At 33.6% G+C, this 26982-nt stretch overlaps 1 protein-coding gene across 7 annotated transcripts; it reads left to right on the forward strand.

The window, feature by feature from the left end:
- LOC148601431 (lim and transglutaminase domain protein ltd-1-like) lies at positions 1-26628 on the forward strand. Of its 7 annotated transcripts, XM_088556185.1 has the most exons (11): positions 8-140; positions 5165-5227; positions 15520-15714; positions 16447-16679; positions 17156-17704; positions 18157-18168; positions 20601-21601; positions 21901-22065; positions 22898-23178; positions 23749-23934; positions 25859-26628. In XM_088556185.1, exons 1-11 carry the CDS (start codon positions 111-113, stop codon positions 25979-25981), a joined length of 2838 nt encoding a protein of 945 aa, XP_088412311.1. In that variant the 5' UTR covers positions 8-110; the 3' UTR covers positions 25982-26628. The 7 variants fall into 7 exon arrangements, with proteins under 7 accessions (XP_088412317.1, XP_088412312.1, XP_088412311.1 ...); XM_088556191.1 differs by lacking the exon at positions 21901-22065 and having other exon boundaries at positions 1-140; XM_088556186.1 differs by lacking the exon at positions 18157-18168 and having other exon boundaries at positions 1-140.
- Positions 26629-26982: the final 354 nt, after the last annotated feature.

Raw genomic sequence — 26982 nt, forward strand, 5'->3', positions numbered from 1 at the left:
GCATGCGTATGTGTGTGTATATGTGTTAGGGGTAAATAAACAAATTGTAGTTAGACAATGTGGTAATAAGATTAATTGATTTTTAATTGATCTTGAAACATGGTTTGACCATGGGTTGTGGAAACTCGAGAGATAACCCGGTAAGTTATAAACACTTATAATTGTAATATTGTTAATATCTAAACTGTAAAAAAATTAAGATTTCTGATTATGGGAGGATATAAATGCAACCATAAAAGGCATGCATGGATATATAATGTATTCTATTCTATTTTTTTTTGTAGTAATTTCTGACTTTAATTTCCATGGTAAGCCTATTTGTGATAAGATCATAAAAAAAATGCTTTGGTTTTTGTTTCCATTCTTTCCTATATACATATATATATAGCCTCCATTATTTCCTAACTGGAATACGTGCATGGACAGGGGCGGATCCAGACATATTAAAGGAAGGTTGGTTCAAAAGGGGACCCAGAAAGAAGGGGGTTTCAAGCTATCATTTGCTCATTTTGCCCAAATTTTGAAGGAAAAAAACAAAATTTTCAAACCAAAAGGGGGGGGGCATCTAACCCCATGAACTCTCTAAGGATCCGCCACTTGTTGGGTTCATTGTAGCTACGTTGAAAATTACAGGTAAAGGAATCATCATTAGAACCTACGGTTAACATGATTTATAGTTTGCTCTTCTTAATTAAAACTGACTTTTTTGTGGTAAAAATGGGTTCGCATATTGCCAACAGAGGGGTGATTCGACGAATACGTAGAAATCTGCAGTTTCAGTCATTTTGATAACATGAATAAATGTGGTTTTTATGATGGAGGGTTGTTTTGTTTTTGCAACCAACTCAATGTTTTCCATCACGTGCATTCTTGCAACGAACGTTCGTATTCTCTACAACAACGAGTTACATGTATGAACGTTGGAAACTTTGAGGAGCCTGGTATGGTATTACTATCACGTTTTAACTAAAGCACCTCCAATGCCAATAAAGACTTTTAGTCTCGATTCAATATTTTCTTTTGAAAGCAATTAGTTGTCTTAGCGTCGATTCCTATAATGTCCCTAGCTGCTAGAGCAATAAGACCATTTGGAACAATTTTTTTCTGACAGTTGAACCATTAATATTAGTGGTTAATGTTGTCACACATTCCTAAAAAAATGTCCTATCAGAGTCACTCTAATCCTTCATTTAGTTTCTGCTGATTTATGTATACTATAAACAATGTGACTGTCGTATTCTTTGTTCATTTGGGGGAATCCCAATACCCTCCCAAAACTATGCTGAACTTTAAAAGAAACGAACAACAAAAGACCAAAGGTAAAAATAGCCGTACCATGAATTGTTATTGGCACTATACATGTTGTAGTGCTAGGTATAGCCCAGCCTTTTCTTTACAGTAAGTATAAAAGAGTAATCAAGGGAACCAAGATTCAAGCAGATATCAAAAGAATGCAATCCATGGACAAAGACTGGACATGGAAAACAGACAAACACAACAAAGAATATAAAATAACCAAAATAATACGTACAAAGTAATAAAAGTAAATGAGCAACTCGGAATCCACTAAAAAGTGGGAGCATGGACCTGGTGCATCGGTATGGTAAGCGTCCTTAGAAATTAAAAATAGAATAGTCCCACAAAAAAAGGACGATGGTATCGACAACAAGATCCTGGCGACAGAAACCGAAATCACTTACACCATCTGTACAAAGCCACATGTATACCAAATTTGAAATTGAATCATCTATTTTGAGTCGATAATTGCGACGAAATTCGGACACTGATAGACGGACCGTCTGAAAAGGTGATTCTAATATACCACCCACTCGTCGAGTGAGGGTATATCTTAATGAATGAAATGATTGTATATTTCATGACATAATTTCAACCAAACGGTATAATGAATAAATGAGCATGGTGAATGTATACCCAACCCCGGTTTCCATTCAATAAGGCCAAATCAATAACAGTCATAATGATGTGTTCGACTACACTTCAATTATTACTCTTTTATACTACTTTTGTTTTGAAATAAGATTCGAAATACAATAACTTTACTATGTACTGAATGTCGTGACTGAATGAGTTGTAAAAGAAATCTACTGTTTTATATATTAACAACACTGGGTTAATGATGATAGGTACAGATACTTTATAAGGTCCTTTTATATCAAATAAATATATAAAATATTTTGAAACTAAGTAAACGGAAGACCTGTTTTAACCGAAGCCATTTTAAGGAGGTAGACCTAGGGTAAGGGACATAACTCATGAAATAGGGATGTGTTGGTATTATACTCAATTTCACCAAAGCCTCTCAAGCTTTTGTTTGAAGCAGAATAAAATGAACCCAAGTTAATTTGATGCTTACGTACGATTGATGTAAAATGGTGAATACAAACGTTCCAATGATTTTTAAGAGTTGTGTCCATTACCCTGGGTCTACCTCCTTAAAGTCAACAAGTGGTTCGGTTTATTCAACCTTAAACAGAAGAACAATCAATGGCTTGAATAACTTGTTATATCATTGTACAATGAGGTTCCAAACTACAACAGAAAGGACGATTTTGGGGTATTCTGAACCATTTAGAATTATTGATCAAAAAGGGTAAAAAAAAAACAGCATTTCATGAAATTTAACTATAACTCCAGTAAAAGCATGTCTGTTTTTGATGTTGTTCTACAGACTTATTCACCTCAAAGGTCAGATTGTGATAGATCTATGAAAATAGAATATGTCAGAAAATCAACTTTCATTGTTCAATCAGATTCGGGTTCTCTCCAAGTATATCAACAAAAATGTTAAACTTGATATTGCAAATTAGGTCAGAGAGAATTTGTTCTATTTAAACTTTTCTTTTTAGAGTCCCCTCCTTTGACAGGTCTATCAGTAAATTTCCGTATTTAAAACCATATGTATAACCTTATAAAAAATTTATCGAAAAATTGTTTAAATTTCTAGGAAATCTCAGTACAACTTTTGGTACTTCTACCTAAATACAGCTTTCCAAATAAGTCTCTAAGTTATATGCGTGGTTACCAAAACTGTTATTATATTCTTTAATCCTCTTGACTCAGACCGATTAATCCTAATCCTGGGATTAACCTTTAATTAGTCGTGTTTAAGTCGTGTCAGGTGTCGGTCAGGTGAACCATTCATTACCTCGGAAAGAATTATATTTAGTAGTTCTTGGTTATCGCAAATCAATACTAACTTGAATGACAGCAAAAGCCTCGTCATTCAATGGTACATTTTTGAGAAAGTTGGTAGTGGTCGTGTTAATTGTCAATAGCCGCAATGGTCTCGTGGTAACGTGCTCAACGCCAATAAGGGAGTTCGCGAGTTCGATTAATGGCAGGTTTCATACCAAAGTCTACACAAATTGGTAGTCCGTGCTTCCCGTCAATCACGCGGCAAATGAGATAGAGAGAAACTGGTGAGCTGGTTAGAAATTTCGGTGTTTTAAATAAACAGTTGGTAATATCTTATGTTTCATGGTATTGAATAAAATGATTCCACCGTAGTGTGAATACTTTCTGGCGAGGACGTCTTTGTGACTCGTGTCGGGGAGCTGCATTATTGTAGCTAGATTATTACCGGATTATACTCACTTACAATAAGATGAGTACTACATGCGAAGCAGGATATGCGTCCCCTTTCGGAGCACCTGATGTCACTTCCGTTTTTTGTAGGAGTTCAAGTTGCTATTGCTTTAGTCTTATTTTACTTATTTTCAATTTCTATATGTAATCTATATTATTCGGTTCACTATGTAGATCGTCATTGTTTACCGTTTTCAGGTTGGGGCCATGCTTTTAAATTTTGACGTATTAGAATTATTCCACTGATGACACTTCGGTATTTATTTTGCCAATATGTAACTAGAGTCAATCGTCTTTCAGTTGTGTAAAATGGCTTCTGCATGTTGTTGTTTTACTCTTACAACGTAAGAGGTTGGAATTCCGTTCCTCCATACCACACCCTCTATCTTCCGAGCGCCACATTACATAACGCTCGTTCCCCCGTTCTTTGAAATCGGCAGAATTATAGTAAACTATTTTCCATTTAAAACGTTTTATACAGTATTTTTATTATAACACGGGAAACTGAAGTAAAACAAATGACCTACCTGGATAGAAAATCCAGAAATCCTGGAAATCCTTTGTAAAGCAGTTAAAATGAATATTTGGTTTTTAGCGTTTTGAGTGTGTAATTCGGTTGATAAAATTAAGGATTTTAAAATTAGCGAAACGAATATAGCAAATTAACCAACGAATTGCTTTTACCAACTTAAAGTTCGTTTTGTCAAAAATATATTGTATTCCGTAAAATAAGTGACCTATTTCAAAATGGCTGGTCATTTTGACAATTGTCTTCATTACAAATGTTTTCTAGGTATTTAACAAATATTTAGGATTTTTATTGCTTGATTTCCGGTAGGTCAAACTTCTTTTATGTAAATAAAAGACTTAAAATATTTTAAAACACATCTTTAGCTAGTTCACATTTGCTGTGGCTTTCAACATGTCAGATGCTAGAGGTTAGGATGGCACCAAGTCAGAAAATAGCTCGCCAGACAACCTCTATCATTGTTGGAGTAGTTGTTGTTTCAAAAATCAAATTCATTGTGTGGCAGTTAAACAAAACTGGGTCTGCTCGATTGATTAAACATCTTTGTCCTGATTTGTATGCATGGCATATCTGTCATAGAATGTTAAACTATAACCAATCAGTCAATTTTTACTTTATTTCGCGTGCCAGTCCCCAATAGTCGAAGGAAAGCAGTTAAAGTAATAATTGTCTGATTTTTATGTGTACGTGTGTGTTAGTGTCCTATATTGGTTATTTTCTTTTTGAACAAGAGCCAGTTGTCGTCAGCGTTGAAAGATAGACGAATTTATGATGTGATAAAATTCATAAGTGGTCCAGTGCCACATGCTCACTGATTTTCATAAATGCATATTATGAGAAAGCTCAACTGATACAATGCCTAGAGTATGTGTCATGCATACTCATCGACTACTCCTCAGCCACCCTTGTTTTCAAGGAATTAACTTTGTCAATTTTTTTTTTTTTTTCGTTTTTTCTTTTTACTATTTTATTTTTTTATTAAATCTTTTTTGTATAGTTTACTTTCTTTAACATTAATTTTTTTTTCAGAACTTTCTGGATGACGTTGAAGCTCAAAAGCAGAACAGAACACTTACAAAGTCAAATGGCCAGGTATGAACATTTTCATGAGCCAGGTGCATATTCATAAAATGGATGGACCCGACCCCTTAAAATTATGGGGTTTTTTTGCTTAAAATCATGATTTTACACAAATTTCATCCCAAAATATTTCTTGCCTTGCTTTGCCCGGCCTTCTATTCCTTTACGGCCCTAACGTTTATGTCTATGAATTAGTCCAAAGGCGTAGATTTTTCTTCATACGTCCATTAACTTTTACATGTGGTACATAATCTATTGGGTCATCTCCGTAATCATTGTTCTCGATCAAAATTGGCGGGATTCCACCCTTTTGAATGAATCTAAAATTACATGGTCCAAATTATCTTCGTTTATATGAAACGCCCTGACTGTTGGAATTAAAACAAACCAACCAGAATAAACCTGGACTTTCGTTGAAACGTAACGAAAAATATATTGCAATTTCAGAAGCAGGCATGAATCCAGTTAGAGATTCGAGAAAAAAAGGGGGTTCCAGCAAAATATATGCTGGAGTCTACCCACATTTTGGAAAAAATACATAATTCAAATAAAGGGGGTACAACACCCCAGATCGCCTATCCTGGATCCATCATTGAACAGTACTTTAATGCTAACTGTGAGTTACATATACATGTATATGTATTTGTGAAAGAGTAATCAGGGGAACCAAGATTCTAGCGGAAATCAAAGGAAGTGTAATCCAGGGACAAACACAAGACATGGAAAACAGAACAGACAAACGCAACAAAGAACATAAATAACTAAAATAATACATACAAAGTAACAAAAGTAAATGAGCAACTCGAACTCCACTAAAAACTGGGAGCATGGACCAGGTGTATCGGTATGGTAAGCGTAAAATTGAATTATATTTAATCTTCATAGGATAATTAATTGCATAGGATGAATAACCAAAATATGACCTTTAGTGACGAAACCTGTACTTAACTAACGAGTGTGCGGAACTTGATCCGCACGAGTAATTAAATTTTGGTTATTCGCGATAAGCCAATTCATTATGCTAATTTTAAACAGATTTTCCCAAAAGCTATTGCTATTTTCAACATAAATTTTACATTTTGTGATCGGCGGATTGATATTCTTGTGACATTATGGCGGGAGAAATTACCGAATTGACTTCACAGTGTGAGTCGTAGAGTTCTTACACAGCGAACATTAAAAAATCTGTGCCATCTGTATAATAAAAGTAAATAAGCTACATTTTGACCAAACCAAACGCTCATACTATTGTATCGTAGCAATCAATATAAACGTTTTCCAATGCCACTTGACTCACAAATTTCAGGATCAAGACTCCGTAATAGTCGAATGAACACAGGCGGAGGCATGCATGTAAATGAAATCATTACACTTCTGAAATTACAAATGTCCCGAAGGTACAGCACTAGCAAATTTGGACATTCATTTTCGAAAGTTCAAATAGAAATTACCAACAACTTTCATACTGGTTTTTCGAGATGGTTTATGAATTTTATTTTTGAAATAAGAAGAAACTAATCACGCTTTTTGTCAGGATCATTTCTGGCAAGGGTCTACGTTATTCGAGCTGAAAATGCATGCTTATCTCGTATAGATTGTATATCATATATATACATATTGCTAGATTAATTCCAATTGGTAAAACCCGATGTAGAGAAAAGTCAAACGATCGTCCATTGTATGGCGTTCTACCCAGCGAATAGAATATATATATATATATATATATATATGTTTGTTCCATTTAAATATCAATAAATCTAAATGTGACCTCAAGTTTAATCTAAATATACACGGCTCAGTTGGTTGGTTTAGGAAGCGGAAGAAAATAAAGCGAGACTTGTTCGAACTTAAATCAGGAAGAAATCATTGATTAGTAAACAAATGCATATTATGTAATCACCAATCATTTAGAGATACGAAGTTATATGTTACGAACATTTGTTAACCATAATTTGGGATTTTTATGCACAGACCAAGATGACAAAAAAAGGAAAGAATAAAGTAAGTGTTAACAAATATATCTATCTTCCTAACGCTTGCATGTTTTTTTGTTTGTCATTTTTATTTTTGTAATCTTTTGGATTTTAGTAAGGTCACATTACACTTTCAAAGTTACACTTGTACTTGGTTTGATTTTATTTAGTCGGTCTTGGATCCTCGAGGTTGGACGCATTGAAGTGTGTCCATATTCTGGCTTCCAGTATGATAGTTTTTTTTTTTTGGTTTTGTTTTTTGTTTTTTGTTTGTTTTTTTTTGTTTGTTTTTTTTTGTTTTTTGTTTTTTTTTTTGTTTTTGTTTTGTTTTTGTTTTTTGTTTTTGCATTGCTGTATGCTATACTATGTCTAATAGAAGGAAACTCATAGTCACTCTCTCAACAGGAAAAATATTCTGAAATTTTCATCACTGTTAGAACTGTCCATGATGTACATGTATGTAGACAATGGTAGAAAAATATAAATCTATGAACTTTATAATAATACTAGAGTTTCGCTATCAAAATTCCATTTTTCCAATCGTTCAGTAGTAGAATGGTCTGTATTTAAAATCAATTTGAGTCATTGAAATAGAGTTTTAAAAAACCTGAGTGCCTAAATTTCTATATACAATGTAAGCTAAAACACTTTATATATCATGAATTTTGATATATAACATGTTCCATGCTTGATTTTGTCCAGTTATAATCATTTATAAGAATATCGATCAAGCAAAATTCAGACAACTCGGTCCGTTGAATTTCCGGTCCAGGGCAATGTGGCTATCCTAAGCAAAAATGTAAAGCTGAATCATAGATAAACTGAGAAAAGTCGTGGTTAATTAGAAAGTAGCCATGCAACAATAACAATGGTACTCGTCATGTAGAGATTGTTTTTGTGCCAAATTCAAAACTAATTCTTTCAAAACAGATAACGTCATCATAATTGTCCTTTTAAATTGTAGGTTACCCGTTTAAACCCCACATATTTTGAATTTATTTGGCTATTATCTATTTCGATGAGGTAAAAATTTTTATGGTCGAGTAATTCAAGTAATGACTCGTATTGGAAGGTTGTGAATTCTCACCCTTAGTTTTTATTGTTGACAAGTTCTTCTATGACGAGGGACACAAATTGTCACATATTTCATTTAAATCAAACACACATTAAGGATATCACAAAGGAGAAGTATTTTAAAATCAATATTTGCAAAATGGACCGAGTTTGATAAGAGAATTGAATAAACAGTTTTTGAAATGAATTAAGTTAAGAGCCGGAGAAGTTTCTTATCGGAATTAAAGTGGTGTAGAATTTAGTCATAAAAACAACTGGATTTTTAGTCTTGCACTATGACCGTAGCTCTGAGATTACGAACGGTTTCTATGTAATAGTACAGCGGTTATCGAAAAGAGAATGAAGAAAAAGGTAGGCCAGTTTATCTATGAACGCGGTTTTATTTTGATGGGAACAACATCGTAGTCTAATATGTATATAACTCTTTTATAAGTTACTAAAAGTCTTTGTAACTGTTTTACCAGTGACGAATTCAGCAATTCTGAGGGGCTACGCCGACTGGTCTGTGAGGGGCCCGCTCCAGTGATTACCATTTTTTTCTTCGTAATCATCCAAAACGATTTGAGCATATTGGTGTACAGACCTTGGATTTGCTTTTTTTTTACTATAACGGGGTCAAAATGAATCATCCTGGTCCTTAGTAACTTCATTAGTGCTTTTTGCATAATACCATAATGCAGAACTAGATATTATATATACATATTGAAAGTCTGTGAAAAAGGCTTTTTGTTTTGATTGTCTTTATTTCAACAATTAAAATGCATAAATATTTTTTTTTTATATTTTCGAATAACTTATTAAATGGCACAGAGGGATACTATATGTTTCCCGGTTTCCACTCTGAAGTCCACAACAGGTCAAATACGTAACCATTATCTCGTTGGTATTGTAACCATTTCTAATTTAATAGTCCAAATATTTCAAATGAAATAACTAGAGGCTCAAATAAACTTCAAAATAACTTGTTTTGCTCTAGTAATGTAGTCGAGTTTAAGTTACGGTACGTTGATACGACTTATCTTGAATGTTATTGTTTGTCTGTTTGGCTGTGTTTCTATAACAGCATTCACCTTGTCCGCTCGTCAATTCCATCCGTTCTTTATTCGTCCGTCCGAATTTCGTCGGAACTATCTCGGTTCCAAATGAACAGGTTGGTTTTAAGTTTGGTATATGGCTGTATATTCATTGTACATGTAGATGGGACACGTGGTTAGTGATTTTGGTTGCCGTCCGATATCAACTTTTTATGAGACATTTTCACTACATGGAATGATAGAGGAATTTTGGTCTAAGAAATCTCTTCTGCACAGAACGGGTTGAATTTGAATGTGGTATATGGCATTACATCAACAGGGCATACGATTTTGTTTGCTGTCCTTATTTCATGGGACTATGTAATTTTTCACTACATGAAACGAGTGGGGTTTACCTAGCACGATAACGTTTGCTAATTTATCTTCTTTTTGTGTGCGTGTCTTTTTTGGAGGAGGGGTTATCATGTTGCTGTTATGTAAACAATCATAATACACAACCTGCAATGGATGTAGTACAATGAAATATAGACGAAATAATACGTGTAATTTAAATGTTCTGAAACGACCTTCACTGCTTAAGTTTTGTTTAGTGTCTCAAACTTTATATAAGCTTTGCTTGCTTGTTTTGCTAATTTTATTCATAGATTTATGCCTGTTGATTATTAAAATGCAGCTTTTAAATCTTGTCATATTAGTAATTGGACACTATACCATTAAGCATGAAAAAGACCCACTTCGTGTACTATAGTAAGGTAGTCCTGTTCGTTTTAATACCCGCCTGTCGGTTCATCTATTCGTTTGATTCTTTCAACCTATCTTAAAGTTTATTTGAATACATGGTACTATAGAAACTGCTTGATATTTTTGTCTCTTTACAATTAGCCCCAACACGGTAGAATATTATGGTGGTTCTGTGCTCCTTAGTATGTACATGTATGTGGAGAGAGGTTTGAGTGGGTTTCAATAATAAAAGTCTTTCAATAGTGATTCTGTTGAATGTCGTTGTTTTATGTACATTATGATAAAATATGAATTGTAATTAGGGTAATAATAAAACTTGATGACGTAATTGCAAAAAGGTACCCTCAATGACTACATTTTTAGCTCACCTGACCAAAGGCCATGTGAGCTATTGCCATCACTTGGCGTCCGTCGTCGTCGTCGTCCGTCGTTGTCGTTGACAATTTTACAAAACTCTTCTCCTCTCAAACTACTTGACTAATTAGAACCAAACTTGGTATGTATGTTCCTTGTGGTATACTGCTTAGAACTGATGTGGGGATTTTTTGATTCGTCGAAAAACATGGCCACCGTTACTAAAAGTTGAACATAGGGGTCAGACAGTAGTTTTTCACATATATCTCCTAAACCGTTAGGTTTATCCAAATTCTTTCAATAACTGAAATGATCCATATCATTAGGACTACAAAAGTCTTCAAACTCCTTGTAAGAGTTATTGCTCTCGAAAGGGGATAAAATGACTTTTTAATAGTTTTCAGTCAATATCTTGAAAACTATGATAGATTAAAAGAAACTTTCTATTGTTGAAAAGATCTGGTGATAAGTTCTACAAAGACTTCTTGATTCAAAACTGTTGGACAACTTTAATTTATTGCCTTTGAAAGGCAAAATTCAACAAGGTGAGCAATTCAGGCTCCTGGGAGCCTCTTGTATAAGGCAGGTTTGAATCAAAAACTTTCATAATAAGGCCTATGTTATGCAATTTTTCCTTTTATGTAGAATTTACATAATACGTGTTGCTTTATTTCAGCAATACCAAACAGAATATGTATTTATGCAAAAACATAAAGGCGAGACAGGTTTTAAATCGGCATAAAATTGAAATATACATACATTGTATTATCAACAGTGACGTAATAGACACAGTCAAATTCCTAAATGCTTTAAATCGGCTGCTCATTTTATTGTTCTGTTGGACCATAGAATAAGCGTGAGAAATTAACATCTATTTAAGTTTCGGGTCGTCGGTTTCTTTACTTTTCAGTTTTCAGTCCTTACTCATGATCAATATATTGTACTTCAAAACTTCAATTAAAATTAAGTTTGCACAAATAGATTAAACAAAATTTCAATTTGGTGTGATGTTTATTGGAAACCATTCATTACTGCATTCCAGTACTGTGTTCACTATAAATGTGCTATACACGCACAAACGGATGACATTTAATATAGTAAAGTCTGAATTCGAAATTACAACAAAGAACATTTCAAAAAGGTAGTGGAGGTACTTACTTTATTTGAAAAATAAAGTTGCATTTTTTCATTATATATATCGGGTCATTCATGTTTCAGTCTTTGCAAGAATCAGGCATTAGGAGGCACATCTTTTTCTCAATGTTGTCTTTTAATTTTTGATATTCTATATATTTACAAAACAACAGAAAAGCTATTTTAATTTATCCTGAAACATCTGTAACGTGTATATTTTTTACTGAATGTAGGGAAATTTTCCCATATTCATTTACATATGACTTATCAATGTCTAGAAAAAGCAAACTTATAACACTTTGATGGTTATTTCTAAAGGTTACATTTTGTATCAGATGTAAGTACTTGGATAATGCAGTAAAATCACTGAGTTTCTTTCTTCATGTGTAACCGCTTATACATATTTTGTCTGATACTTAGACAGGGAAGTACTTAAATTGTACTATTACATGTACGAGTGTCCTTCCCGTACATTTTAATAAGCTAAAACTTTGGTTCTCTCCGTTCAGTTTGTTTGAAATGGTATTCAAATTGTTCCATATGTGCGACGCTTTTTTATATATATGTAGTTCAACTTCGGTTATTATTTTTGCTATACTGCTATATCTTTAGGGTTACCTTTTATGAGCACAATTTACGTTTCAATACGTGTATTTCAGCCATAAACTTTGTCAACTTTTCTTGATGACAATTGGAATATTGATTTGTTATTTACTAATTATTAAGTCTTATTCACGGAGGACGTAAAAAGTCCTATATAAAATTCAGACCTTGCCAATGGTAAAGGCGATTCATTATGCAGAAAAAACTCCCCAAACAAGCGTTGTTTAATGTATCTACATATGAAATATTATGACTTAACAAGAGTCATTGCTATATACATATTTGTATTTTAGAGAAAACCATACATTGATTTCCTATTTCCCACTTTCAGGAGGTAGACCTAGGTCAAGGGGCACAACTCTTACAAATCAATGGAACGTTTGTATTCAGCATTTTACATCAATCTCATGTAAGCATCAAAGTAACACGGATTGATTTCATTCTGTTTCAATTGAAAGCTTGATATGCTTTGGTGAAATTAATATGTAACAAACGTATCACTGATTTCAAGAGTTATGTCCCTTACCCTAGGTCTATCTCCTTAAATCAGCCAAATTAAAAAAACGATCACTAATTTTATACACAATCAATAAATTTTTTTATCTAAAAGGTACAACAACTGAACGATAATCTAGGAGTGGTAAATATTAAGTCTGTACGTATTCAAATTACTTACATGTATTAATCACCTCATGCCTGATTTTTGTAAAGACTGCTACTTAGATGAAACATAATATTGTAAGTGCTTGTTTACCAAAGTGTTTTTTTTTAACCTACACCTAAAAGTCCCCCGGTCAAAACGATTATCTGATGATATGTATAATTTGTTCATCAGCCATAAAAATTGTAGGTTTTCCCAGTGATCACATCTAAAGGCAATAGAAACCTTGTAAGAAATGGTACTTTGTCGGAGAAATATCAATTCAATAATGACTCCGCCATTTCTATTTATCATTTCACGCCATTCAAGTTTTCCAAACATCTTTAGTCAAATCTTTGTTTATATTTCACCCTTTAAACCTCATTATGTCCTTATCAAAGTAAGGCAACTTAAGTTACATTTTTAGATTAAGTCAACAATTGAAATCGAATATGTTTTGGTATTTTGTAAGACTGTTTGTGTACCGTCTTCTGTAATAACCATGCAAAGCCAAAAATAATCAATATGATTTGTATACAGTCTCAGTTCCATTTGAAATCAGCCATTATTGAAAGGCTGTATGTAACTAATTTTTTGTACCGGTCTTAGTAAGAATCTTGCACAATTTTACAATTAAACAAGTCATTTAAAACAAAATATCATATTTGTTTATTTTTAATTCAGATAGCTTTAGTCATTTTATTGATCGAATGAACAATGAATTTTTCATATGACACATTCTGGTACAAGATACTATAGATGAAAATTAAAACTAAATGATTTAATTTTAATCGAAATTGCCATATAATCAAAAACATTGAAAAGGCTTATCTTTAATGATCCCTTAACATAAATATTGTAAAAAAGGTAGAATGTGTTAAGTTAATGATCAATTGTTTATTTTTAAAAATGTTTAACATAATAAATGAAAAAAGGGGAGAAGAGTGGGGTGTGCGATATGAACGAAAAACAATTATTCGCTATATAAAACTTAGAATCTTAAAGTTTACTTAGAAGAACCTGTCTTAAACTTAGAAGAAATAATAGAGTATTGGTTTAAACGAGCAATACAAACTCTCTTTGCTAGAGATTATCTGAGAGAGATTTACCTTTCGACCATGTCATGAAGAGCGCAACGTCAGGTGTGAACCAAAAAACACCCTGCCTAAAACTTAGAAGAACTTATATTTTTTTTTAAATCAGATATAACTGAACAATACAAACGCTGTTGTTAGAGCTTATTTGAGAGAATTTCATCTTTTGTCTGTGTTATGGGGAGCGGAGCGTCGTGCGGTGTGAACGGAAAAACGCATGCCTGAAACTTGGAAAGACATTTATTTAGAAAATCAGTGAAGCCGTTTCACCGAACAATACAAACGGTTGTTAGAGCTTATCTGAAGGGAGATTTACCTTTCGACCATGTTTAACGCTAATAGAGGCTGCTGTTTTGAATTAGGGCCATGTAATCTGATTAAGATTACTTGAGCTCTTAATCTTGTTCTTGTGAAATTTCCTAAGTGTGTTTTTTGGAAGTTTTAGTCCTAGCTAGATGTGTATTGGAATATATAAAATATGCCTGTGAGTATTTCTTGCTATCAGTAATTCTAGGTTTAATGATATGTTTTGATTTGATTTGTTCTAAAAAGAGTCAACTTCTTCTTTCTTATAATGTCATCTTGACCTTTACCTCTTTGATATTAAAATTCGGGGTTATACGAATTGGAATTTTCTTTGTGGAGGATACTTTTTGGTATCGAGAGGATCCCATAGAACCCGAAAATCTACCATAGTTTCATACATATACTACATTAAAACGAGAGAGAGAGAGAGGGTGAAGTTTTTAAGTCTGTGTAAACCGAAACGTCTCCGGACTGTATGCCTTAGCTTAAGTTTGTTTTACACAGGTATAAAAATAAACTGAACCTGTATCCATTAACTTCAGAAGGTTAAGATAAGCTTCCGTTTGTCAAAGGACGTTTTAGGCATGTTTCATATTTTTTTCGTATTTGTATTTGTGTTTTATTTTTTTTATTTTTGTTTTTGCTTTTGTTTTATATTCAGTTCCCAGTTTATTCATTGAAGTTAGGCGTACATCAAGAACAAAGGGTATCTAACGTCTCCGCTTATGACTGTCAGTTTGCAAACACAATTTGTATAAATTCGCATCTTTTTGTGGTTCATAATTCTAAAACAAGTAACTCTGACGCAAACAATTTTGTTACACGAGTTGCGGGAGTAACATTGTACAATCACTATAATTGAAAATAAATCAAGGGATTTTGCCATGTCAAGTAACTATTTAGATAAATGTCTTACAAGTTTGGATAGATTTAAACATGACAATCACTGAATGGAAGGATCTATACACAGAGATAAACGTTGAAATGTTTGATGGTCATTTGATGGGAGGCGGGAAAGAAGTCATTTATCTTTGTGAATGAGACTGAGGTCATTGTTTATATTTGTCGGATCGTTTACCTGTCTATATTTGTATCAGGTAAGCAGGTACCTCTGTTTTCAGGTAAGCATGTACCTCTGTTTTTACACGCTTGAAGTGCGCATTGGCGTAATGGGATTCCATTGAAGGTCTGTTCCAATTTGTTTTATCCAAAACATAATATTTCTTTCGTTTTTATCAGATACAAGCTAAGTTGAAATTTAAAAAGCTTTATCTACTGGTATATCATATTAGGAAAGACAAAAGCAAGATATCCTTACGTGGATTTCCCAATTATACCCTTATATTTTCAGGTAGCACCAGATCTGGGTCGACTGCTCGCAACCTACCAGCTAGTACCAACATTTGAGAGATCAGAGCAACACCATTGTTTCATCGACAGTCTAGATAATATAGATGCACTTCCTACGCCTCAGCCAGCACCAAAATCTAAACAGGAAATATTCGATATTAGTAACTACTCGCATGTTGATAACAGAGCAATACAGGTAATGCTGCAATTTTCAAGGAATTCATCTAGATGCGGCAACACATTGTGGCGTAAGAGTAATCAAGGAAACCAAGATTCTAGCGGTAATCAAAAGAATGTAATCCAGGGACAAAGACCAGGAATGGAAAACAGACATACACAACAAAGAACATGAACAACTAAAATAATACATACAAAGTAACAAAAGCAAATGAGAAACTGGGACTCCACTAAAAACTGGGAGCATGGACCAGGTGCACCGGTAGGATAAGCGTCCTCTGCTTTTCTAGAAACACCCACCGAGTTGCTCATAAAAAGTAAAGTCCGGGGTAGTCGAAAGAGGAAAAGAAAACTATGACACGTTGAACAAATCAGTTTTAATAGAGTAATATTAACTCTTTTGAAATCATATAGCCATTCAATTATATTGACTGATTTGTAAACAGTTTGCTATTTCCGGATTTCAGCATTACACAGTAGGAATCTTTTATTCTTCCTTCTATTCTTGCAGAATGATAGAATTTCGTCTTTATTGATGCCTTTCTACAATCGTCAAGTCTTTAATCTACAAGTACATATTTTCCTACATTTGGACTGAACCTGAAAACTGATTCTCGCTGCAACTCACATGACAGGAGTAACAAAAAATAATCCAGGTATAAGTTTGCAGTGCGAAACAACGAACGATGTGTACAAAAACTATGAAAATAATATGTTTAAACATGTACAGTCTACACTTTACTGTTTTCAGGCACCAAAGAGCTTGCTTAAACAACCACTATCAGCCCTGGTAGAGTACCTTGTAAATGGGTACGAGGACGACCTCTCTAAACTGAGGGTTATATACCGATGGATAACAGCTCAGCCAATTGACCAGCTGAATATTCCGAAGAAGGAGCCTGCTCAGTCGCACACACTGTTTCAGCTATGGCGAATCAAACACAGAAAAGGCAACTATGCACAATTAGTCAGCTTACTCTGTCGGTTAGTGTTTTCTTTGATTCCATTTCCTTTTTAATTTTTGCTCGTGGCATGTACACTGTTTAATTTTTACAATACTTTTACGGTAAATTTGGCAATACAAACAAAAAGTCATGAAAAGTGTTAAAAAAAGTTACAACATCCCTCTCCTAAAAATAAAAAATATACGGACCTATATAACAATAACTATCGCCATCGCCTCTTAGCACCGTCAGAGAATTAGGTTGTATATATTTATACAAACACATCTTCCAGTTTAGTCTGAGTCTGACATATACATAGGGGCAGACCCAGAAATTTGAAAAGGACACTTTGAATTTCAACAAAATTACCATGGGCTCACCACTGCGAGCATATATGGGTACACACTGATACCTTTCATCTTTATCAAAACTTATGAGTACAATCATGTTACTTTAAATTATATTTTAAGCATGAGAACCTATTACATAAATCTACATCTCAACTTGTTGCTTTAGATTTGCACAACTTCCCTGTATCATCATTCATGGAAAGCTAAAAGGTTCAACGTATGATGTGGGTGAACATCTGGACGAGGAGCAACATTATGGGGAGTGGAACGCTGTTTTAGTTGATGGATACTGGCGTTTCATCAACGCTTACTGGGGGACGTGCGCAGAAGGTGGTTCCGATGAAGTTCAGTGGGAATGCGTGGATAAAGGGGATGAGGTCCAGGGAGATGCACTAAATAAACAATTATTTTACTCTTGTGATGAAAATTACTTTTTGACGGAGCCAGCTCAAATGATCAGCACCCATTTTCCCGCCGAACCAGCATGGCAATTAACAAAAAATACGATAACAGAAGAGGAGTTCCAAACTCAGGCGTTTTTAAAAGACCGATATTTTAATCTTCACATGGATCTCAAATACCCGAAGCATTGCATCGTTAAGTCTCATGGAGAATTGGAACTAGAGTTCCATTTACCAGAAGACAGGGCATTAAATCTCGATTTTCAGTATCTTCTCTTTCGGTTGAAGTCATCAGCTACTGGAAATCTTCCAAGGTGAGTCTGATTAAAGTTATCATGTTTATTTTTGTTAAAAAATAGAACTGAAAATATCAAAACGATCAAATATCTTAAAAAGGAGTATACTATATACGAAGATCTAACTCGCTTTTCTCTTGAATGGATGCTTTATGTGTAAAAACATATCTGTTGTTAGCTGATATTACTGCCTGAAGTCAGTGACATTAAAGATTTTATCGGTATTCTTTACATGTTTTTGTAACATCATTTTTTGTTTCGTATTTTTCATATAGAAAGATGAGGGAGCATCGATTCCCTGTATTAACAATATTTCATCATTTTGTCATAACAATGTTAAAGAAATCACGTACAATAATATATATGTAATATACATGGGTAGTAATGATACTGAATAAATCAACAATTTTAAAAAAAAATAAATATTCTTTTTAATTTATGGACATTCATGATTTGACATAATTTTGTAGTCACTCTGAGCTGTAAGTTCTTTCTATGCATGTCCATTTTCTTTTCTTACCCTTTTTTGTGTGCCGGTGTGTTAGTTTCTTAGTTTTTGCTTACTTGCTATTTGCTTAAAAGTGCAACTCTACCTGAAACCATTACTAATGAATTTAGATAAGGTTAAGCAACTGATCAAGTGTGCGACAAGTGCTTACGGAATTACGTCATCAGACTTCAAGCACCCATTTTGTTAAGCATGGTGCAAATTAATTATATATCAAACGAGGACAACGCAATCGGTCCATTAATTAGTGAATCAATTTAGCAAATCAATCAGTAATTCATGGAGTCAGCAATTCAATTTTCGGTCATTTTTAGTGGCCGTCTTTTAAGAAATCAGACAGTGTGTGATTCGTGTATGTCAAAAACCCACCGAACTCTTATTGAGAAACAGCTACAGAGCATAGAATAAGTCTTAGTTTTTCATTCGATTGTTGCACTTTTGAAACAAAAACTATATAGATTGTATACGAAATTTGCTAGAGTTGTCGTTCTTGATATGCTTTGACTTGGTTTAATTTAGTGGCAGATGTATGAATGTTTTTTATTCAAATACTTATGACTAAAGTTATGTAAAAATATAACATGTAGATCAAATAAACCATCGTTTGTTCGGTGGGTTTTTCTACACCATTAATCACCTCTACCAATTGCCTGAATTTTATATTGACTGGTACTGAATTAGTTAGCAATTGCCTGTGTCAATTATATTCATTAAAACAAGTCAACATTTCATTTCAATATCAGTCATTCAAGCAACTAGAATATCATTTTGTCAGTCATACATGTTTTTGAATAAAGTCATTAATTTTTAGTGTCAGACCGTCAATTAGCCAGTAAGATGAATTGTCAGGAATATATAAAATTATGCAATTTAAGTTGCTTTCTTGAATTATCAATCTCCAGAAAATCCATTAACTCGCTATATAAACTGGTATATCATTGAAATCTTGCTTCATTTGTAGAAGGTCTTCAAGGGATTTTCGTCCAACGAATTATAATCTTAAGGAACATTATAATAGAAAATAATAGACTCGATTTAATATGACTAATCCGTTTCTGTATTTATTAAACATAACGTTAATATTGACATGTACAAAATGTACCTTTAAAAGGTCAGAATCTAAAATTCTATAATTTAGCTTATAGTATCATTATTGAATCGGGTTGCTTTGCTTCTGCTTTTATTTAATAACATTTTTTTTTTCAGAACAATAAGCTTCTTCAGGGTTCGCTTTAAATTACTTATAATGATATAACAATCTGTCAGAATAAAGCATGAACTTTCAATGCATGTAACAAACAACAAAATGACAGTCCCAATGGCGGATTTAGATACTCCGAAAGGGAGACTGCTTATGTGATTTCCAGGAATTCCTTATATAATAAATCAAACGTTTTGAGCCGAAGAGAACCTGCACCTTTGGATCTGTCTGTGTTTTCTTATACGATGCAAAAATAAGTCGGGTCTGTAATTCCTAATAAACTTAAAATTATGTACGCTTGTGTATCAATTTCGTTGGTATCCATATATATACCAATAACATTAAAAGTCTACGTCCAATATTCTGGTAGTCTATGCTTTAAGTGGACAGATTGTACAAGCTACACTTATTGGTCTTTGATGCTTTTCCTATACCTTGTAACACTAAAACTCGTATTGTCTCCGAGCCAGTTGTATTCCAACCTTTTTTTTTTTTTTTTTTTTTTTTTTTTTTTTTTTTTTTTTTTTAGCATTCCTATAGAGAATAAACCTACAAATAAAACAAACCAAATTCCAAATTGAAGAGCTGATAATGGTTTTGCTAATTACAGGCTAACTTTTGGACAATGCGTCCCGATTTCACCTTATCAATAAGACTGTCAAATTTTAATCCATCTAAGATAATTATAAAAATTTAATATACTCTTTACATTACTTACTGATTCATTAAATAGCAATATAACATGTATATGTAAAATCTTTATGTACAAATCAGGCAAGCCCTGCATGTCATTTTATTCATAAATTTCAAAATGTAGTCCAAGTGTCAAAACTATTCTTAAAAAATACTTATTCTGTACCTAAACCAAACAATTTGTTTAAAGTAAGAGAAATATTTATTACCAGAAATGCTATACATGCCATACACAGGTATCATAAAGTGAACATCGAAGGTTTGGTCAGTTTTCTACGCTTCTTTTAAAAAGCATTTACGGAATTTTCGTTTTTCATGTCCGGTGCCATGTTGAAAAGAGATCAATGTAAATTTGAAGAAATAGAAGGAATATATTTGCGCAAATATTGAACGTTTTTGTAACACGCGATTTCACTTTCTGTCGTCAGGATCGACATACAACACACAATTTAGGATAATCAAGATTCGAGTCTATCAAAACTTAATTTATTTAATCAACTTGACATTTGTAGGTATGACCGGTATGTGTTTCTGCAGAGGAAGAAGCCTCATATTTTACACATTCGTGTACGATCACCAGTTAAAGATGTTTTTAGATTTGAATTGGTTGGAAAAGACGTAACAATCACGGATCAAGGGTACGATTACGACTGGGTAGCTGTCTACAAATTTGATTTTACCGGAAGTACTGCAAAAGATGTTGATCCTTTCCCAGAATGCCCGGTAATTGGATGGGGACCCGGAAGAGCTGCTGTAGAGTGTGGAATGGCCCCTATGAATCATTTTGGTGGAGAAATTAACGCTGGTAATGACGGGAAATTAGAGATAAAATTTAGTGCTATTAACGGTAAAGATTGGAGTAAAATGGACATCAAGGGACAATTGATAAAGGGAGGTACCTCTCCCGAGGAGGTTTCCGATCATATTGTGCATCGTGTAGAAAATGGTGACATTATTTTCAATTTGACTACTCCTAAAGAAGGAGAATATGCATTTAAGGTATATGCAAACGAAGAGGGCGAACGTGAGCCAAAAAATGTGATAAATTATTTAATAACTTCCAAACAGAAACAGGAAACTGCTCCGTACCCTCGAAATTTCACAGACCGCCTAGGTGCTAAGAGTGTGTTCCATGCAATGGGACTTAAAGCATTGACCCACGAGTCAGGCTATATAGAAACCGAAGAGGAAGAACTTGAACTGGCTTTCCAGCATACGGGCAATACGGACATAGATCTATCTATGAATCTATCTGGAAGCAGGATACACGCCGAGATGGCTAAGAGACTAATAAGTGAGGAGAAAAATGGCAATGTTGTTAAATATAAAGTTCGGTTCCCTGGCGATGGAAACTTTGGGTTACGACTACTTGGCAATAGGGGACAGGGCAATGAACTATTTTACGAATATATAGTATGTTACAAGAAAGGTAAAACGGTACATAGATCCGTTGCAAAGGAGCCTCCACCACCTCCGGAACCGGCACCGAAGGAAGAAGTCAAACTTAGTGAAGGTAACATGTTTGTTAAATTAACATGTATATGGGTAGCGGATACACATATTTCATCTAATTTTTAATTTTATTTCGTTATATATATATATACCTGCAATCTTTTTGTAACGAACTTAACAATAAAAAAAGTCGCCTATAATTATAGCATATAAAAAATTATAACTGGTGATAGTAAAAGTTTCTTTAATGCTTAAGTTAAAATATTCACATATTTGTAACAATTGCAATGATGTTATTTAAATCATCACGTGCATTGCAAACACGTAAAAAAGTGCACAATTCGACCTTCCTCTATATAGATGTGCCAAACGATCTTAGACGGAAGATCAGGCGAGCCATAGAAGATCAGGATGAAGCCAGTCTTGAAGTTGCCCTTGATGATCTGAAACAGCTAGGTTTGCCCACTGCCCAGAAAGATATTGAAAAGGCTGAATATGAACTAGGTGTAATGAGAGCGAGGAGAGGTAAAGTTTCTGTAAAGATGGTCAATTTTATGCTCTTCTAACTCCATGTTTTAATGTAAATGATGGATAAGAATTGCATAATGCTTTTCTAATACCTAATGTAGAGAATGTATGCTTATTTAGACTTAATAAAGTGAATGTATGCTCTGTTAGACCTAATGAAGAAAATGTATGCTCAGTTAAAGGTAAAGCTGCTGGGAGTCTATTCTACGGCTGATCAAACTGGCTATGTAAGAGCCCTTTTTGGCCAAGAATGAATACGCAAATAGATTAGGTACAAAATATGAACGCTTACATTTAAGGGAAGTTAAGTAAATACATGATACGGCCAAGATCATTTTCAAACGTTATATATAATCTGTATATATATTTGTAAATGAAACTGGTCAATTTTCAAAAATACCTAGGTGAAAGGCTGAATTTAGTCAAGGGCCGATATGACTTTTTTGGGTGAAAAATCCACTTGTCTACGCCATATAAATAGATCTGAATGTTTCTTTTTATTGCAACAACGTTTGTAAGTGTTCAATGTGTAAATATGATAATGAGCAATTCAATTTGGCACACAAACAAGCTTTTTTTACATAAACAAAGGACCTTTTGCTGTTTCAGTGCAGTGGCGAATCTAAGGGAGTCCCAGTGGTCTGAATCACCTCTTTTTTTCGTTGATTGTGTTGTGTGTCGTCCTGTCTAGAGAAATTTGCCAATATTGGCCAGTAATTACATTGTTTCTAAGTCTCCCTTTCCAACATTTCTGAATACGCGCCTGCAGTGGTAAGAATAAAAGAATGATGGTCACTTACTTATTGTATTGTTTAATATTTATTTTTAGAACTCCGAGAAGCAACTGAAGCTAGAGATTTAGAAAAAATTAAAGATGCAATCAAGAAGGCTAAGAATGGGTCATACGACAAGAGAGTCCCAGAAGAAATGTATTATGCCAAAGCAATGTTGGAACGACTCAGAAATATTACGAAACTGATGCATGCAGTTCTCTCCCTTGACCAAAAGACGATAGCAGAAATAAAGGGCTACCAGAGTCCGCCACCAGCAGTTCATAGGGTCATGATGGCAACGTTACTTTTGCTAGGTCACTGGGAGGAAGAAACAGAGGTTAGTAATGTATTGTACTTCATAGACGTAAAAACTAGTTCCAGGTGTACTACGATAATGATCTCTTTCCTGGATACGAACTACTTATTGAAATGTCTGTGAAAATTTGTCCGATAGTACTAAGCAAAAAAGGTATTTAGGATTTGAAGTAGTGAATATACCTCAGAGCAGGAGATCGCTTCAATGTTTAGCTTGATTTTCTAGATGACCTCGGTAGCTTATGATTTTTACATTGTTGCTGCTGGTTCAGGGGTAGAATAAAGAATATGTTAAATATTTGTAGTATTTTTTTTCAATTGTGTAAAACTCCTCAAGGATTAGGATTACCCCTAACATGTACATTTAACAAATCCAGAAAAATAAGAATCATTATGATACTGTAGATGTCAGATGTCAAGTAGAGTATGCACACTACACTTATTCTAGTACACCGTTATTCACATTTTGTTTTACTTGATTTTTTTCCGTATTTTGGCTTTTCTCTGTATCTTGATCATATCATTGTCACCTGTATGAAATTTAACTACCTCAATAAACAGTTTATTACATGAATGTAATTTTTAATATTAGGACTGGAGAAACATTCAGATTGCTCTCGGAAAAATGGGGAGAGAGGCAATCAAAAGAAAGATACAAGAACTAAAAGTTGATGATATACCTGTTGATGTAGCGTTTGGGGCACGAGATTTGATACGAGACTTCACGCTTGACCAAGTTCGAATGGTCAGTGCAGGTGGAGCTACCTTTTATGTTTGGGTAAGTTCATTTTTTGTAAGATGTTTGGGTTCAGACATTGAGTTGTGCAAGTTGAAAACATTCTAATAACACTACTATTGTGATATTTACGTGATATTTTAGCCGAAGTATTGCGATTTTGTGCATGCAAGTTGTATTTCTGCTACGACGAATGTCCGTGGGAACACTTGATTGTTGATGGTTTTGATACTATCTTCCACTTCTTTAATCAACAGACATAATAGCTGGCTCAGAAATTTATATCGCCAAGGTCATTTCTTATAATCTCAATTCACTTTTATTCGTTGGAATCCGTGTCACAATTTTGCTAGTTTGTGGCATTTTTGAGATCATGGATTTAATGTCTTAGTAGAATTTTAGTTCGTGGTTTGTCCCAAAAAGAAAACCATGGAATTTATTTTCCTCGGAAAATAGTTTTCCTGCAGTAGCAAAGTTGTTGATTAAAATGTTTCTCAAAAACAAAGTACAATTAAACTAATATAAACCAAACCCTAAAAAAACGGAAATCCGGGAAAACCTGACATCTTCTGAAATCCTTTCATATCAGAATATATACGTTTAGATTCTGTGTTTACCGAACATCCGCCTAAACCAAACAAATCCTCAGTCCAAATGTGGTACGGGTTACATAGATTTCTCTGTACTTCAAAAAATTAAAGTTTCTGATTATAAAATACATGTCATATTTCACGTGAAGTCTATTATAATCTGTTTTTCATATTTCATACAAAATCTTTGGAGACAGTGAGAATCTAAATACTGCTTATGTTTTGATCAGATTAAAAAATTATCGTTCTATTTCTTTCACGCTTTTAGGTAAAATGTTTTCCCTCTTGTCATTACTAGTAAGAGCACTTTAAAACTTGTACCAACTCTAATTGCCTGATCTGATTTTTATACGTGTCTTTTAACTTGTCAACATGTTTGTATTAGTCAGCATATACAGTATCACTTTATTTTATTCAGTTTTTACTACAAAGTCATAACAAAGTCATACAATTTTAACAGATGTTTAAGATATGTATATAAACATTTTAATAACATGAAAGTATTGAAAAATTCTTAATGATTTTGTTTTATCGTTGTTTGTCCTTTATAAAAACTTATCAAACGACAATTTGTAGGTTAACGATCTGTCCAAAGAGGTTTTAAGTTGGAAGAATATAAAAGTTAAAAATAAGTAATTGCTGTCGCTATCTTAAATAAAAATTGGCTAGATTAGTGATTAGTTCGTATTGTATGTAGTCTTTTAAATTTTAAGATCTTTCGGACGATAGAGGTTTCAGTTCGAAGAATACAAAGGCTAGAGTTGCTATCTGACACAAAACTGGTTAGATTAGTGATCTAAAGATAACAGTTATACGCAATTTAAATATCAAAATTGTGGTTGCATTTTCTAATTATCGATTTTGATCTTGAATTTCTATTGAATATTTGAAGTGAGGTTGTTATAGGTTTGTAATTAAAAAATGTAAGAAAGCTGTTTTTTTCGTTGTTGTGTTACACATGCATGAATATATTTAGCTAGAGCCTGATCGTCTGCTTGTTTTGACCAATATTACATATTAGATTTACCAAAAGCCTGAAACGTATCGTACTCTAAAAAATATAATACTTGTAAAAAGTTTTTGAAATATCAAAGTACACCTGTACCGAGCCAACTAGAACTTACACAATTTAAGGTACGACTTGGAAAAGGCACGAAAGAAACTATCTTTCGTTTGTTTACATTTTGGGCTGATCTTTGAAAATATCACTTGCATGTACTTCAATGAGCTAAGGATTAAGATTGGAGAAAATTTATTAATTACAAATCTTTCTGATTCAAATAATTACAGACCGTTTTTTAGTTGAAGTGCAAATGTGTATAGTGAACCTTTTTTCAGCACATATACGACACTGACAACTTTGGCTTATTTTGTAGGTAAAAGGCCTAACCGAGGAGATCGAACGTAGAAACAGTGATAAAGTCAACGAAATTCGCCCAAGAACTAGTCAACGACGCAGGAGAAGTACATTTATTTCTGAAAAGTCATTTTACGACTGAATGTTAAAATTGTGTAGTTTATATGATTCGCCGCTTGACATATGAACTGGATAGTGAAGTGTTGGAGAGGACCAGGTCGACAAGTTGTTAACAGTTTTAAAATGATCTCCACCCTAAAGTATGTTAGCTGTTGAAAAAAGTGCGACTAATGTGACATGTTATAAAAGGTCTTATTCATTTAATATTCTACCCAGGGACAAATCTTGCTTACGCTTATATTAGTACGAGTCAAAAGTCAAGATGGCAATTTTTATGGCCTAAATGAAGATTGTATGTACAGTGAAACCTGTCTAAACCGAATCTTGAATAATCTAAGAATTTTGGTTAACCAGACACCTTTGGAAGACCCTTCATATCCGATTCAATTCGTTCGAAACCTCAGTTAACCGAATACCTGCCTGAACCGAATTAATCCCTCATTCCAAAGGTGTTTATTTTAGACAGGTTACATTGTATTACGAATTTGAAGATCATGATTTAGATATGCTAATCATGTTTGTTGAATGATATGTGTTATCTTGATTATAGGAGTTTATATAAGGTACATATATGACTTTGTGATCATTTTTTATTTGTAAATAAAATGTACATTCCGTCCTAGATACTTTTGTAAAATATTTCACTTGGCATTAAAATGTTTTATTCATCTTGTTTCTTTTTGTTGAATAAATATTCCACACGCTGACTGAAGTATATATTCCACACGCTGACTGAAGTATATATTCCACATGCTGACTGAAGTAAATATTCCACACGCTGACTGAAGTATATATTCCACGAGCTGACTGAAGTAAATATTCCACAGGCTGACTGAAGTAAATATATGACACGCTGACTGTAATTGATATTAAAAACTCTGACTGAAGTGAATGTTCTACACACTGGCTGAAGTATCTTTTTTTCATTATTTGATGATGAAGAATTCAACTAATACTTTGACATTGCTTTCCATGTATACATATATGTATTTTTTCATCCTTTAAGTGTCTCTAATATTTCTC

Source organism: Perna viridis, chromosome 12, assembly GCF_037379345.1.
Source record: "Perna viridis isolate PV_CMFRI_1.1 ecotype Kerala chromosome 12, ASM3737934v1, whole genome shotgun sequence".
NCBI lineage: Eukaryota > Metazoa > Mollusca > Bivalvia > Mytilida > Mytilidae > Perna > Perna viridis.

Bases quoted from the DNA above. Each gene is read 5' to 3' on its own strand.
- LOC148601431 (XM_088556185.1), top strand. From the start codon at position 111: ATGGGTTGTGGAAACTCGAGAGATAACCCG. The intron at 141-5,164 runs GTAAGTTATAAA...TTTTTTTTTCAG, and splicing joins GAAACTCGAGAGATAACCCG to AACTTTCTGGATGACGTTGA. The intron at 22,066-22,897 runs GTAAAGTTTCTG...ATTTATTTTTAG, and splicing joins TGTAATGAGAGCGAGGAGAG to AACTCCGAGAAGCAACTGAA.